Source organism: Tachysurus fulvidraco, chromosome 2, assembly GCF_022655615.1.
Source record: "Tachysurus fulvidraco isolate hzauxx_2018 chromosome 2, HZAU_PFXX_2.0, whole genome shotgun sequence".
NCBI lineage: Eukaryota > Metazoa > Chordata > Actinopteri > Siluriformes > Bagridae > Tachysurus > Tachysurus fulvidraco.
The window spans coordinates 13214035-13228413 of NC_062519.1; the positions used below are offsets into that span (position 1 = coordinate 13214035).

General features: G+C 39.6%; 1 protein-coding gene across 4 annotated transcripts in view; it reads left to right on the forward strand.

Annotated features, from left to right (window-relative positions):
* srgap2 (SLIT-ROBO Rho GTPase activating protein 2) overlaps positions 1-14379 on the forward strand; it is a 91752-nt gene that overhangs the window by 49026 nt on the left and 28347 nt on the right. For all 4 annotated transcript variants that reach the window (XM_027144343.2, XM_027144346.2, XM_027144344.2 and 1 more), the window contains 2 exons: positions 5270-5432; positions 11533-11595. In XM_027144343.2, coding sequence (XP_027000144.2) covers positions 5270-5432; positions 11533-11595 — 226 coding nt within the window. The remainder of the gene's footprint in view (positions 1-5269; positions 5433-11532; positions 11596-14379) is intronic.

Consider the following 14379-nt stretch of genomic DNA (forward strand, 5'->3'; position numbering starts at 1 on the left):
GGTTTTTGCTCATCTCGCCCCTGTTTATGGACATTTTTGAGATTCCCTGCGCTACGTGATTTCATGTGTTTCCTGGCTCACAGTTAGAGGAAGACATTAGCAGTACTACTATACTAAAATGTTTCACAATAGTGGCTCGTAACACCACTTTACTCTTTCTGCTACATCCGATGTAAGCCTGGTTTTTGTTTTGTTTTGTTTTTATTCAAGGCTGTGTATCAGTGAAATTGTCATAAAACATAAAATTGTCAATAAACATTCTCCTCAGCCACCATGGACATGCACTTGTTTTTCCAGCACAAATTTTTTGCAGTATTTCTCCACTTGTCATTACACATTTTAAATCGAAGAGACCTTTTGTGTTTGCGTGTCTGGTTTCCTGGCTGTGTGTGTAAAAGGGTAGCTGGAGTTTCATTTCCTATCTCTTCTGACGTGTATGACTGATGACTAGTCGGCGACATGCCCAGCTGGAACCCAGGGCCTCATAAAGTCCATTCTCACCAGAGTGTCGAATTCACGCCACCACTTATCATGTATATAACAAACAAGGGACTTTCAGGAGAAGAGTTACATGCTATATTTTATGTTTTAGGAAATTCTGTGGGCTGCCATGATTTAAAACCTACTCTTGACATTTTCTCTTGACTTTTCATCTGACATTTTTTTTTCCAAAGCGTGTAATCTTTAGTGTTAGGATCAACTTTGTGTCGTGTTTTCTTTTTTTTTAAAGTAAAATAAAGATGTCCTCTAAACCAAAGTTTTTTGTAGGTTTGAAAAATTCATATATCATGTATGATATGATATTTTGGCCTTATAATGCAGTGCTGTTAAATCCTTTCTTCTGATTGGTCAGAGTTGAACTCCATCAGCTCCGACAGCATTTTCATTAATGTGATTGCTCTAATACATTTCCATTATAACAGCTTACACAGAGACCTGTATGGAAAATGTTCCACACAAACTCTTGTAGAAAACGTGTGGAATTGTTTATATGGTTTTGGCGTTCATTTAGAAGCTTATTTAGCATTTTATGAAGGAGTCTCCAGTGACAGTTCTTAGTAAAGGCCAGAGCTTTAAACATTTCTGAAGCAGATGATTCTTAAGGACTGGAGGCTTTGCACTTGGTTTCTCTGTAACACGATCGAGAACGACTATTCACGGCTGTTATAACGTGAGCGTTAACAGGAACTAAATAGTTTTGCAGACGTTGCCTAATACTTATGGCATGTCTTTTAATGAACGATTTGCATTGGTACAAAAGGAATTAAAGTAAAACACCGAGTCGTTTTTTTTTAACAGCGTCTTTGCATTAAATTCATTTGGATGAAGAAGCTACAATAAATATATAGACAAAGTTCTAAATATGTTAAGAATACAGATGCAATAAAAGACAAAGAAAGGACTGTTGAAGGACCAAAATAATAAATGAGAAGCTCTTTGTGTTGAAAGTGAAATAAAAAAAGTTTCTTAAACATATCTACAAGTCATTTTGATCCAGACAAAGGTTTGTATCCTCCACTTGGCACTGGGCATGAAGTTTCCACATACCAAGATTCATATTGTGAATTTAGACAGATCCACTCCGGATCTTATCATTTGCAATGAGTTGCTGCACTTTTATGTACAGATGAAACTGTAAAGTTTGTGTATTTTAGTTACATACACACATTTATGAAACCAAGGCATTCCATATCAGTGGGTTTTAACTATAGAAATATTTTTAAATAAAACATTAAGCTAGCCAGAATGTGTACGGTGTAAATTAAGAGATTGTGCGACCAGTCATTCGGGTGTTGCCAAAGACACTGAACTTTCTCTGTGGTATGCTTGATTCATCTTTATTTTCTTGTGTTTCTATTAGTTCAGACATGAGTCAAAACAACTTCCACTTTTACCTCAAGGGAAGATTTATTTGTTTGTTTGTTTGTTTGTTTATTTGCTGTTTACTCGTCACAAAAACCGTTGCCTTTTATGGAGTTTTGTGGGCGTTGACAAATGCAAATCAGTTGTTCCATCTATAACCCTAACTCTAACCTTTGGAATACGCTTCTGAAATTTTTTAATAAAAAATATAATAAATTAGGTTAAAGCTGGTTAAGTGGATCAGCCAGCATTCCAGTACATAGTTGGCCGATACCAGTAAGGAGTGTCTGTAGCTAAGTGAGCCGAGAGTGTGTTGATTTGTATAATGTGGGTACAGCACAAAGGACAGAAAATTTGATCAATGAGAGACTCAATGACCAGCTCTGTTGACGTCTCTGTCACTGTACGCCACATTCATTTCTCTTCATAACTCTTGTACATTCCGTCTGGCTATGCATCAGGAATTTGCTTCCTGACAGTTATCTGAGCATTTGGGATTCCTTCGCTCTGCTTATCCATTGAGCCAAAAGTCCTGTCATGCCAACGTGTCATGACTCGGGTGTATGTTGCCATGGGAACCCCCGCCCGCTTTGTGATCTTTGCTGAAAGACACGTTCTGTCTCCCATGACCCTGCTGTTAATTGGGTGACTCCTCCATTCATGTGATTTTGAGGTTTTTTTTTTTTTTTTGGTGGCCTTCTCCAAATGATCCCGAGCTACTTGTCATGAAGCGGTGTAATCTCATAAAGATCTGCCTTCTTGAGCTGTCGAGGATGTCCATAGTTGTGAGAGTGCTGCGTCTGAGCATTTCTTTGTTCGATATCCACCGTGGGTTTCTGTGCTATAGAACATCTTTACAACTCTTCTTTAGTTCTTACTCGTATGTTCGATTTCCTCGTATTGTGCAACACCCGTTCCGTGTGAGCCGCACAGCTAGAGTGCATGCTCGGACAAGTGTCTTTCTGCATCTCATTCCTCATGTCGCTGCAGCCGTGCCCTACAAAGAGCTCTGTGGTACTGTTTCTGCCATGCATATCCAGACAGGATGGATTTTTACACTGGTGTGTGGGTGTGTTTACGTAATTTGGACTGAAGTGGATCTTCAAGAGCAACATAAAGAAAAAGAAAGTCTTAAGAAAGAGCTTGTTGAACTAAACTGTACAAACAGATCAGAAAGTGGAAATGGTGGAATTTCCAAGCAATGTTGAAATAATCTATGTGATAATCTATGTGATCTATGAAATAATTTTTTTTTTTTTTTTTATAAATAAAAGTGTATAATGAAATCTACACAAAATGCCTTATATAGATTTCAAATCTGTACTATGTTCTTTACATTTATTTATTCATTCATTCATTCATTTATTTATTTTAGCATTTAATCTTTTTTCACCATACTCACATATTCATAGAAACACAGAACATTTTGTGGCGTTTTTTCCCCCAGAAATTTGTGTACAATTTTTTTTTTTTATTATTTATTTCTTTTATAAATCCAGTTCAAATATTTTTTTTAAACACACAATATTGCACACCATACAGACTTGAAGTCCTGATAACGTGCTAATATTATATTATGCCTATAGTTTAGCACATCCTGAATATTTCTCCAGGACATTATCATTTCAAAAGCATATAGGAAGAGTGTTTTTTTCAGTAACATACAGATTTATGCTTCTAGAAATAAGCAGCAGATATTGAAATACTGTGTTTGGTATCATTTAAGTTGAAAATAAAAATTCCGTCTGATAGTAATCCAGCTTTATTTTTATGTCCCTGATTAGAGTTAACATAAGGGTTTTTCCAAGCACAGCAGGTAACACTGATTCGATCCAGAGCTTGGATTTTCCATCTGTGTGGGTTTCCTTCAGGTTCTCCGCTTTCCTCCTGCTCCTCAAAAGGTGCTGTTGGGTTGATCGAACATGCGATCTTGCCAGACTTGATCTGTGTAGAATGTGCAAAATTTGAAGTTACACGTGAGGTTTAGCATCGGATGCAAAGATCAGTGTCTAATCGGGCTCAATCATCAGCCTGTTGGAAAAGTTTAGGAGACTTCGTTTTGTCATTTTTGCACTCTGGGCCATGTGACATGTCACTGGTTCTGGGAAGCTTAAAAAAAACAAAACCACAAATGCTTCAGATGAGATTTATTCATGTCCTCTTAATCCTCTGTACCAAAGCCTCTACTCAGAGGTCTGAGTCATAATTCTCATAACTCTGATGTTCCTATTTCTTCAGAGCTGTGAGACAAGTGGGCAGAGGAAGGATGAAGAATGTGGGGAAAAAAAGCTCTTTTCCAGCTTTTATTCAAAAGTTAAATCACCTTGCTTGTTTAGCACTGCATTAAAAGCTCAGAGATGCTTGTTTGGACCAATGATGTTTGTAGACCTTTTGGCTCTTTCAGGTTCTGCATGGTGGAATTAACAGCAGCGACTGAGGCCATGTATGAACTTGAGCTTTGTAAACATACCTGCTGTAAGATATTAACAGAATGTTCCACGGTCCCTCGCCGTTACACGCCATTTCAGAGCCAGGGTGCTGAACAGTGTAAACCTACTGTAAAAAAGGTGCTTCTAGAGAACTTTGTGTCGTGAGATATTGGTTGAAATCTATCTTTCTAAAATGGGGACGAGGGACTGTCATTTGTTTAATTGTGTATCCGTGTTTGTAGCACATGTACACAATTACAGCACTAGTACAATGAGAAGCAAATACCTCAGGTGACTGTTTGTTCTTTATAAAGTTCTGCATGTTCTTCCATGTTTCTCTGGGTTCTCTAGTTTCTGATTTTTTAAATTGCCTCTAGGTGTAAATGAATGTTGTGTCGCATGGGGTTTTGCACTGAACTGGTTTGCACTGAATAATGAAATGAAATTGACATAGCTTTCCTGTTTGCTTCTGAATCCTGATCCTGCAAAACTTCTGGTTCTGTTCTTAAAATAATGCAGTAACCTACATTTGGTATGGGGCTTTATGCCATTTGAGCCGCTCCAATCTAGGACGACTGCAGTCCAGCACAGGCTGTTGATGTCCTTGTTGAGTGTTGTGTGTGTCGACTTGTGGTGACATGTTTGTTTTCTTTTGTTGTTGTTGTTTTTTTTTTGTTTTTTTTTTGTCATTTTAATGTGTCTATAAACATGTATACAGTTAGGTGTGCAGGGCAGTGGTCCAAGTATGCAAGTCAGGACAATTAAACAAATTATCCAGAAATTGCTCATCAAGTGTGTTCTGAAAACACTTTTCTCTTCACCTTTCTCTTTATGGACCAGTGAAGACCCGTTGACATGATTGGTACTTCCAGAGTAGCAATTATTTTGGTGTACAGACAAATGCTTAAACCAAATGAAAAAAAGAGTTTTGTGATGGTCCATTACTTACCTTTGTGTCTTGTTGTTTATGTTTTCAGGAAGGAGCAGAATGTGTTGTCTCCGGTGAACTGCTGGAACCTGCTGCTGACTCAGGTGAAGCGTGAGAGTCGTGACCATGCCACCCTCAGCGATCTCTACCTCAATAACATCATACCACGCTTTGCCCAGATCAGCGAGGATTCTGGACGCCTCTTTAAGAAGGTTTATTTCCTAATTTCTTTCTTTTCTTTCTTTCTTTCTTTCACTCACTCACTCACTCAGCTCAGCTCAAAGGAGATTTGCTCTGTAGTGTCACATCTGAGCTGCCCAGCATTCATACTATCTATCCCCTCTAGTGGTCAGTGCATAGAATCCCCCCCAATCATTTCCATCCTCCTGTTTATTGACCGTGCCGGTACTCTGCTGTGTTCATGTTTGTCAAGCAAATACAGGCCCTGATTTTAGAATATTGCTGTGGTAAAGGTATCATAAATGTTAAAGATTACTTATTACACCAGTGTTTATTGGCTTGCTTGTTACTAACATCAGCTCCCACATTATTCTATATGAAATGACATTAGTCTAATTTCCAGTAGGCGATTTCATAGTCAAGTGGAATTAAGCATGAATGTCTACATGCTAGTATGAGACGTCTGCTTTATGTAATTAGTTGGATGCTCGTGGCATCTAGACTTTTTTTCTTGAGATAATCTTATTGTTGCATAGATGTAGAAGAAATCTTTATTGAACTATGTTGTTGATCGCTTACCTTCTGTACTTGTTCAAGAGAGCCCGATGCAATCTTTTCAGTCATCTGCAAAGCCCCAGCTACTGCTTTCATCATACCATTGCATGTCCACATAAGAGCAAGGCTAATTCGGGTCATGGAACCGAAAATTCCAAGCCCAAATCTGGCCTCCTCTTTAAAAGCAGGCGTGGGAAGAGCAAGTGCTTCTGGTCATCAAGTTCTACTCCAGAGGCTCGAGAGCTAGATGTGCTGTTTTGTAGATTATTTCTATTTTAAGGCCTCCGTTTTCATTGTGTTCACAGTTCCTGTGGTAGCCTCGTTGTCTAAGGAAAGCAGGACAGGTGGAAGTGCTCCACTTTTTGTTTTTGTCTTCTTGTGCCTTGGGGAGTCCCCAGGTGCCCCAATCAGCACCTCTTTCTATTTCTCCCTCTTTTCTGTTTCCACTGTCTCATCTCATCACTATTCCTTTCATTGCTCCAACACTCTTTCCCTTCTTTCCTCCAGAGCGCAGTCCTTCAAAAAACGATGGCTCTTTAATTGAATGCTCCTGGCTAGTACGTCTCCGGAGACTCGCCATTCCTGGTTCTTGCTGATATCTGCATTATAGGTTGTAGCTCTGTTAGCACACACAAGCTACTTCCCCACCTGTCAGATGGGATGAAATGAGCCTGTCAGCCATCCTTAGAGAGTTCTGTGCAATGTCCCTCAAACCGACAGCAAACCGGTCATCGTCTGCTGTCAGGAACATTCTTCTGTGTGGCTGTGGAATAAAGATTTATTTGATAAGAAATTCTAAGTTTAATTTGCTATGACGTGGTCTGCTTTTAATTTGGTTCTCGGTTTTCCACATTGCAGTTTTCGGCTAACTGCTGTTAGTGGTGCCAGTAAGCATTCGCCCTGCTTGATGGTAAAAAGGAGAGATATATCGAGACTTTAGTCCTGTCCATGTATATCACCACATCATCCTTACATTCAAAAAGCATCAACATGCTAGCTAATGATACGTCATCTATACTATTATACTTGCTAATTTCGGCGTAACTACTCTAGCACAAGTGCTTTATGTTGTTGCACTGCAATCTTTACCGTTAAGTCTACGGTTGATTGCCTCTGTCGCTTCTGCTTTTTATATCTTATGGATTTAAATACTAAAAGTTAAAATTTTTTTTGTTTTAATAAATGCCATTGTACCAACGCTGGCATTGTTTTCATTCAAAGTACTGGAAGTATAGCACATAATCTCTGATTCTCATATAAAAAAAATACAGCACCAACCAGCACCAGAAGACAAATATTTCAATACAGACTTGTTTAGAGTTTCAGGTTAGTGGTTTCCGTTATTTACCAGTAATTCGAGCACCCAGACTGTAATGGAGTCAAGATGTGAACCCACTTTATTCAACCACACTGAAAAAGCTTTTGAGTGATGCATTAGTGGAGATACAGCACTGATTTTTTTTTCTATCTTTATAGATCAGGAATTCTATATATACACCACTATACAGGATGTCTGTGCTATATTTTCTGTTATTCCGATATGTTGTGATGGTCTACTTGACAGCTAGTTCAATCCATATTGCAGGCAAAGTGGAATTTGATTTCAGCGCTGCTTAGAGTCTGCCCATCAGAAATCCAATCTAGTGTTACACTCACATTTATTATGAGCTTCTGCATCAGTAGCTTGGCTGCGTAAATAAAACTGCAGCTGTCCAATTTGGTTCAGTTGATAAAAAACACTTAGGAGAATTGGCTGACCTCAAGGCCCTAATTATCAGAGAGCGGTTATTTCAACTGCTGACTTTCTAAAGCACTTTCCTGCAGAAACGGCATAGTAGACTGGGTAAAAGTCTGTGCAGGGTGATGAAGCAGGCGAGGCGACATCCTTCTGAGGACACGGTGTAGGTTCTGTGCTTCGGTTGATTGAGTGACGCATGCATCTGTTGTTTCAGAAGGAGAGGGGCAGGTTGAGATCAGTGGGGAAGGATTAGGAAAAAGCTGGTGGGTGTGAGTGCTGTGTGGTTCTGGCCACTGAACACTGCTGTGCGTTAACAATAGCGCTCAGCAGGAACCCAGTTTCAGCCTGCTGCAGGGCGCCAATGGATTCACGCTAACAGAAGCCAGTCTTCTGTCAGACATGCACAGCAAAGCAGTCAGATTTTCCTTTGATGAGTGCAAGCAGACTTTCAGGGCTGTAGGTCAGTGTTCAACAGGCACAAGCATCTCTGCTTTCTTGCATGAGCTGATTTATGGTGTTAGTCTTGAAGAACTTGACAGACCACCTCCTATTTTTTTGACGTGTGTGTCAAAAAAATAACATTTATAAAGTAACATTTATAATGTAAATCTTTAAACAATATTGTGACAGTCAGAACTGTTTGTCATTAACCCAAGTAAGCTATCTATCTAGCTTTGCGCAAAGGTTTGCTGCTAATCTGTAATAATATGCTTATTTTGTCTGATTCATGCCATATAATTACAATTAGTGCTTTGACTCAAATACTGAGTACATAATCAGTGATTTAAATCATAAAAAAATCCTTGGATATATATAAAGCAGACTTCAGAACCAATAAAACTCTCTGATATCATTTGTAGTGATTATTTTAATGCCAGAAAATTTTCAATGGAAGACATCCTGGATTTCTGCCAGTCTGCTATGACATGTTCCTCTTTAGAATGCTGAGGAAAAACTTCTGAAGGACTTCCCAGATGTTTCTAGTGATGGTCACTGGCTGGATGGAATGATGCCTTCCACACCACAACTAGAGCACAGCACTCGATATGACAGAAAGGTGGTGGAATCCAGTTCTGACCTCATTCATCTTCAGTTTTTACTCAATTCAGATGTCTGGGTATTTTTAGCCCATGATCACACCACTATCTGTCTTGTGCAAGAACAAGCTCCTGGCCTTTTCTTACTCTTTGTTTTTTTTTTTTTTTTTTTTTCTTGATGATGTCATGGGGTGAGGTGCAGAGTATAATAATGTCACTTGAGGAAACTTTATTTTTTATGCTTTTTTATATTTTTTATGGAATATCTCCTGGATTTTTATTTATTTTTTATTTGTTCACGAGGGTAATGGGAGAGCTGTCCTAAAATCCACTACAGCAGGCCGGCTTTAAACTGCACGCCGAGCTCTTTAGTTTCTCCATCTTGAACAGTTTTCAGATTGGCACACGTTCCAGTTCCCAATAGCAGCACGTTTGACCTCAGAAAGGCAGTTTTGAGCAGGAGGGAGAAGGAGGGGGAAAAAAATCCTGGAATGTCTGGCTGAAATCTTTTGATTTGGAGTTTAGATTCATCTCGATGGATTTTGTTTCGAGCTATGGTTTAGAACACCCACTCGCTAGCTATAGTATATAGGGGGGAAAAGCAAAGGGAAAAAAATGTCACAAAAGCTCACATTCAGCTGTTGTTTATTTAGTTTTAGCCGTTAGCTAAGTTTCGTAGTCTTTTTACATAAACACACTGCAGGTAAACCAACACCCATTACTCACACTCTCTCTCTCATTCTATCTCTCTCCCTCTCCTTTCCTTTCCTTTTCTGTATCTATCTCTCTCCGCCACCATTGCTTTCAGCTGTAAAATCTCCCTCAGCTATAGTGAGTCAGATTATTTATTTCTTTATTCTAATTATAAACTTTCACTCCACTGCATGCAATCTTACCCTACTACTACCTCCACCTCCTCTCTGTCTGTCATCAGAATCAGTAAACGAGAACCCGAGTAACTGAAGCAGTGTGTATCGACACGACGATGGAGTGAAGCTGCTTTTACGCCTTTAGCTCTCTATCTTCAATTCTTCATTGTTCTGGTCATCATCTGTCATCTCTCATTCCTCAGCCAGATGTGGGTTTACATTCACAGAAAACGTGTTGTTCAGAAACACACCCATATCTTTGATGACAGTATTGCAGCAATACAAACCCCTGTGAAATAATATTGTATAATATTATAAACCTTAATCTATTAGATCGGGCAGATTAATGTATATAAACCTGTGCCTTGAATTACTGTCATAACTACTGTTATTAGTAAATAAGACACACCATCTGACCAATCAGATTGGAGAATACATCGATGGTGTGATCTAAATAATAATATAGATATTTCATGACTTATTATAATTTCTTACTGGTGATCCCTAATTCTATTATGTAGCTAGTATTGTTCTTCATACTCCATTGATGTGCATCAAACTAAAGCCCAAGCTTTATCATGGTAGACACATCATTGTCTTTTGTGAGGCACTGAACCATAGAACCAGGTGACATTTCAGAGCTTTGAACATCAGTCATCTTGGCGTCCAGTGAGAGAGAGGGAGAGAGAGAGAGAGAGAGAGAGAGAGAGAGAGATGACACCATGCTACTCTTCTGCACAGATCTGAATGGTTATGTGATTGTGTATTTTGACCCATCAGCCACAGCTCTCACTCTGAATAAAGGCCATCAGAGCTCCATTATTAATGCTACCCTATGGACAGAATCCCGCAGTCAGCTATTCATCTCGAACTTCAAAGGGTTAAACTGCAGATTTACTCTCCCCTGCCAGTTTCCAAAGCTGAAAATGGTGTATTATGTGACTGTTATTGTAGTAGGTTTTTATCTTTCATTCAACCTCTTTTAGCTGGATGCTATCTTCGGTGTAGACCTAGCAGTTATGATTTTTGACTCCTTCCTACATTTGGGTACAGAAAGCAATGGTTGGATCAGTTTCCAGTAAAGAAGGAATGGATGCAGGATGTGATGTGGCTAGACAGAACTTTTAAACCTTTGACACATTGTTTGCAACGTTGACGCCTCGGTCATAGAGATTATCCTCGGCTGTCTGAAAATGGTTTCTTAAATAAAGCGTTCTGCTAATTTTCCTAATGTAGAGCGAGCCAACTAGCACAGTGCAAAATGTCCCACTTGGCTGGCTCCTTCTTGCTTTTATTTCTTTTCAGATGTTTGCACAAGTGGAGAGGCTTGAATAATGATGATCTGTAGGTACGGTCGGTTCCAGTTTACATTCTTCTCGCCAGTCGGCTTAAAGAGCTTTGGGCGTGTTCTCTGTAGAATGTCGACTTCACATGGTGATAAACAAAAAGCCGTCCCAGGTTTTCAAACCACCGTTTCACACGTCGCCTGCCAAACGTTTTGAAAAGAAAGTTCCAATCTACAACCCCAAAAGGTTCATTGTTCTGGAGTGTTCTTGAATTAAATCCATCGATTATGTATAGCTTGTAGTATCATTTTAACGGCTTATGAAGCCAAACGCACGAACATGTCGGAAGTTTAATGAATTGATAAAACTACACCCCTGTACGCTGCTCTTATATTATGATATATCTGTGGTGGGTTTAGACCGGTTTTAAAGGGTTAGACAGTGCAGAGCTCTGTTACTGCTGGACGGAAGCGTTCCCATCAATCCTGGTAAGCATGACATGAGCAGTGCATCAGTTTCCTGGTGGTTTCACCCCCTCCTGTGATAAATGGCAGGCTTGGGCTATGTTGGATCTGCCTCTTAAAGATAGAGTATGGATTTTCTTGGAGACTGTCTTCTAATGTGTCTCATCTTTTCTGTCCACATAGAGTAAAGAGGTGGGACTTCAGCTGCAGGAGGATTTGATGAAGGTCCTCAACGAGCTGTACACGGTAAGAGGTGCACAAATAAAAAAAACACAGTATTAATTAAGAAGTTTTCTGGAAGCTGGAACATTTGCACAGAACAAAATGGCGATTATGTAGAAAAGGTTTTCATGCTTAGAATATTCCTATGTTGCATATATCATAGCTCAGTGTGTATATTAGTATATAGTTTATACAGTATCTGAGGTGGCCAAATTGGTAGCCCCACCACCTTATACAGTACGTACAAACAAGTAGGTTCAATAGGCCATTTTTGTTTAATTCTCTTGTTAAAAAAAACTACCATCCTTTTTCTTTTCACCTTCAAAACAAAAGCTTTTATTTATGTCAATTCAGCCACAATGAGCTTCCCAATTGTGCACATATATTAATACTGTAACTATAACTACAGCAGACAATCTATAAACTATAGACGGTCCTTTCAACCAATGTCTCCTGTGTGCCAAAATAGGAAGTGTTACCACTCTTAGATAACGGATGATGAATATGGCATGTCATCCCCTACCTGGAATTTATTCACTCCTTCGTATCTGGATTAATGCCTATCTTCTCTATCCAGCTCACCATATTTTGACATTATGGGATGCATCATTTGTTCTACCTGTCTGTGTGGGTTTCTGAGTGGCTACACCCAAAAACCATGGAAGTGGGAGAACTGGTGTCACTAAACAACTCCATGGTGTCAGTGTGTGAACTGTGTGATTCCCTGTGATACACTGGTGTCCTGTACAGGGTGCATAACTGTTCTTATATACTGTATACACAATGTATGTACATGTCTCAAAAATGACATGCAGCTTTTTTTTTTTTTTTTGGTCTGTTTATTTAAAAATATTAATGAATATCACAGTCCTTCGGTGGACGAGCGGTAGGTTGGTGCATTGTCGTCATCATGGTTCGGGTTCGGTTCCAGGCCAGGGAACCAAGTCAGTCAAACCAATGGCAAGTTTTGGGAGATAGGAGCGAGGATGAGAACCCAGACAGAACTGCACATAGACAATAACTCAGCTGGGGACCCTGAAGTGAGGTGGCAACATTAGCCACCCTGATTCTATCCGGATTACTGTACTCAAGATTTCTTCAAGATCTCTGTCCCGTACACAACTGTATACAGTATTCAAATAGCAGTGAAGTGAAAAGAGCTGGCCATTCCTCCTAGACTGTGGTAAACTGAGGGTTTAACTCTCAATGCTTGCCCCAGGCCAGGATAAAATAGGAAGGTTTTGTCAGGAAGGGTATTTGGCATAGAAGCTGTGCCAGAATCCAATATGTGGACCAAAAATAACAGTCTTTATTTTTTGTACACCTGCTTGGATCTGCCTGAGAAAATCTGTAAATGTAAAAAAGAAATATATAATAATCTTTTTTGGGGGTTTACTAGAGTACCTTCAAAGATGCATAGTGTTCAAAGATTCAGTGAAAAGTACAGGTACACAATGTTTCCTTACTCCAACATACCACGCGTACACACACACTTACACACACACCCTACACTGCATTGCTGTAGTCTCTTTCAAAGGGGCTGGAAGTGAAGCTTCTGCTGCAAGAGAGGGTTTATTTATACAGTATGTGCTGCAGTGGGTATGATGAAGGAAATTTGCGCCCCAGTGCTTCGTCTTCTTCTTTCCTCTTAAAAGCATTGTGGATGTTGGTCACAGCAGGCCATCCTGGTTGTGTTCCTGACTTGCATTAAAGAAAACTACAAATGACCACAGCTGCATGTGTGCATATATTTAAAAGCAAGATCCTACACCAGGAAGTGGATTTTTTCCCCCCTTTTTCCCAATGTGCCAGTGAATTTGACAGATTGGTGCCTTCACAGATGCTTCTCAGGTTTCTCAGCGCCACTAAATTGGATTCATTGCCTTCAAAGTGTGTCGGTGTTTGGTTTCATGCTATGGTAACGAAAGACAGTTGCATTTTTTGACAGGCTTTAGTGTCATGTAGTATTTGCATGGCCTAGTTTACACAGGCTTCTATTCTGATTTGATTTATAGCAGAATTGTATTCTTCCCTAGAATATCATCAGATAATGGCCACCTACGGAGCTCTTCTTCTTTCCTTTCCTTGGGTCTCTGATGCATCTGGCACAGTCTTTGTGTTGTAACATTGTTCACCAAATTTCATAGCTGTTCCTTTTTCCTCATTATATTGTGTCTTGCATAAGCCAGTCAATTCAGACAGATAATGATGCAAACAGCACTCTGATCCCTCGCCGTGTTGCGTTGTCTTAAAGTGCCACGTTCGCCATTGCCATATTCTGACATACTGTACGGTCACAGAAGAGCACGCATTTAATTATCAGCAGGACGCTCGATGCTCAGTCATTCGAATGATACCCCAAACTTTTTCACTTAGCTGTTTGAAATTCCTGCTCTAATGCAGAACACGTGTCTGCTTTGTTCGCGGTCGTTGGGGTTCGAAAAAAGATTGAAGGTTTGGGGGGGGTGCTCCAGATTTTCAGATTTCTTTCCCCTCCCCCGTACCCCAAAGGGGCACATGCACTTGCATACATGTATGCCGATAAGGAAATGACCATAAAGCATAAATCCGTATAAAAAGTAAAACCTTTAAATAAACGTTTAACCGTGATCAAAATAGACCTGGCAGCAGTTTTTACAACACTTGCGGTTTATAAAGGTGATTAAACTAAGAAGGAATCCGAGGAGACGTGAAGTTCGGGGTGTGAGCGTTGTTAGTTCACCGACATTCTAACTTTTTTTACATTCCACGTTAAACCAGTAATGGCTCACTTATGACCCTGTTATTGAGAGAAATATTTTGGCCAAA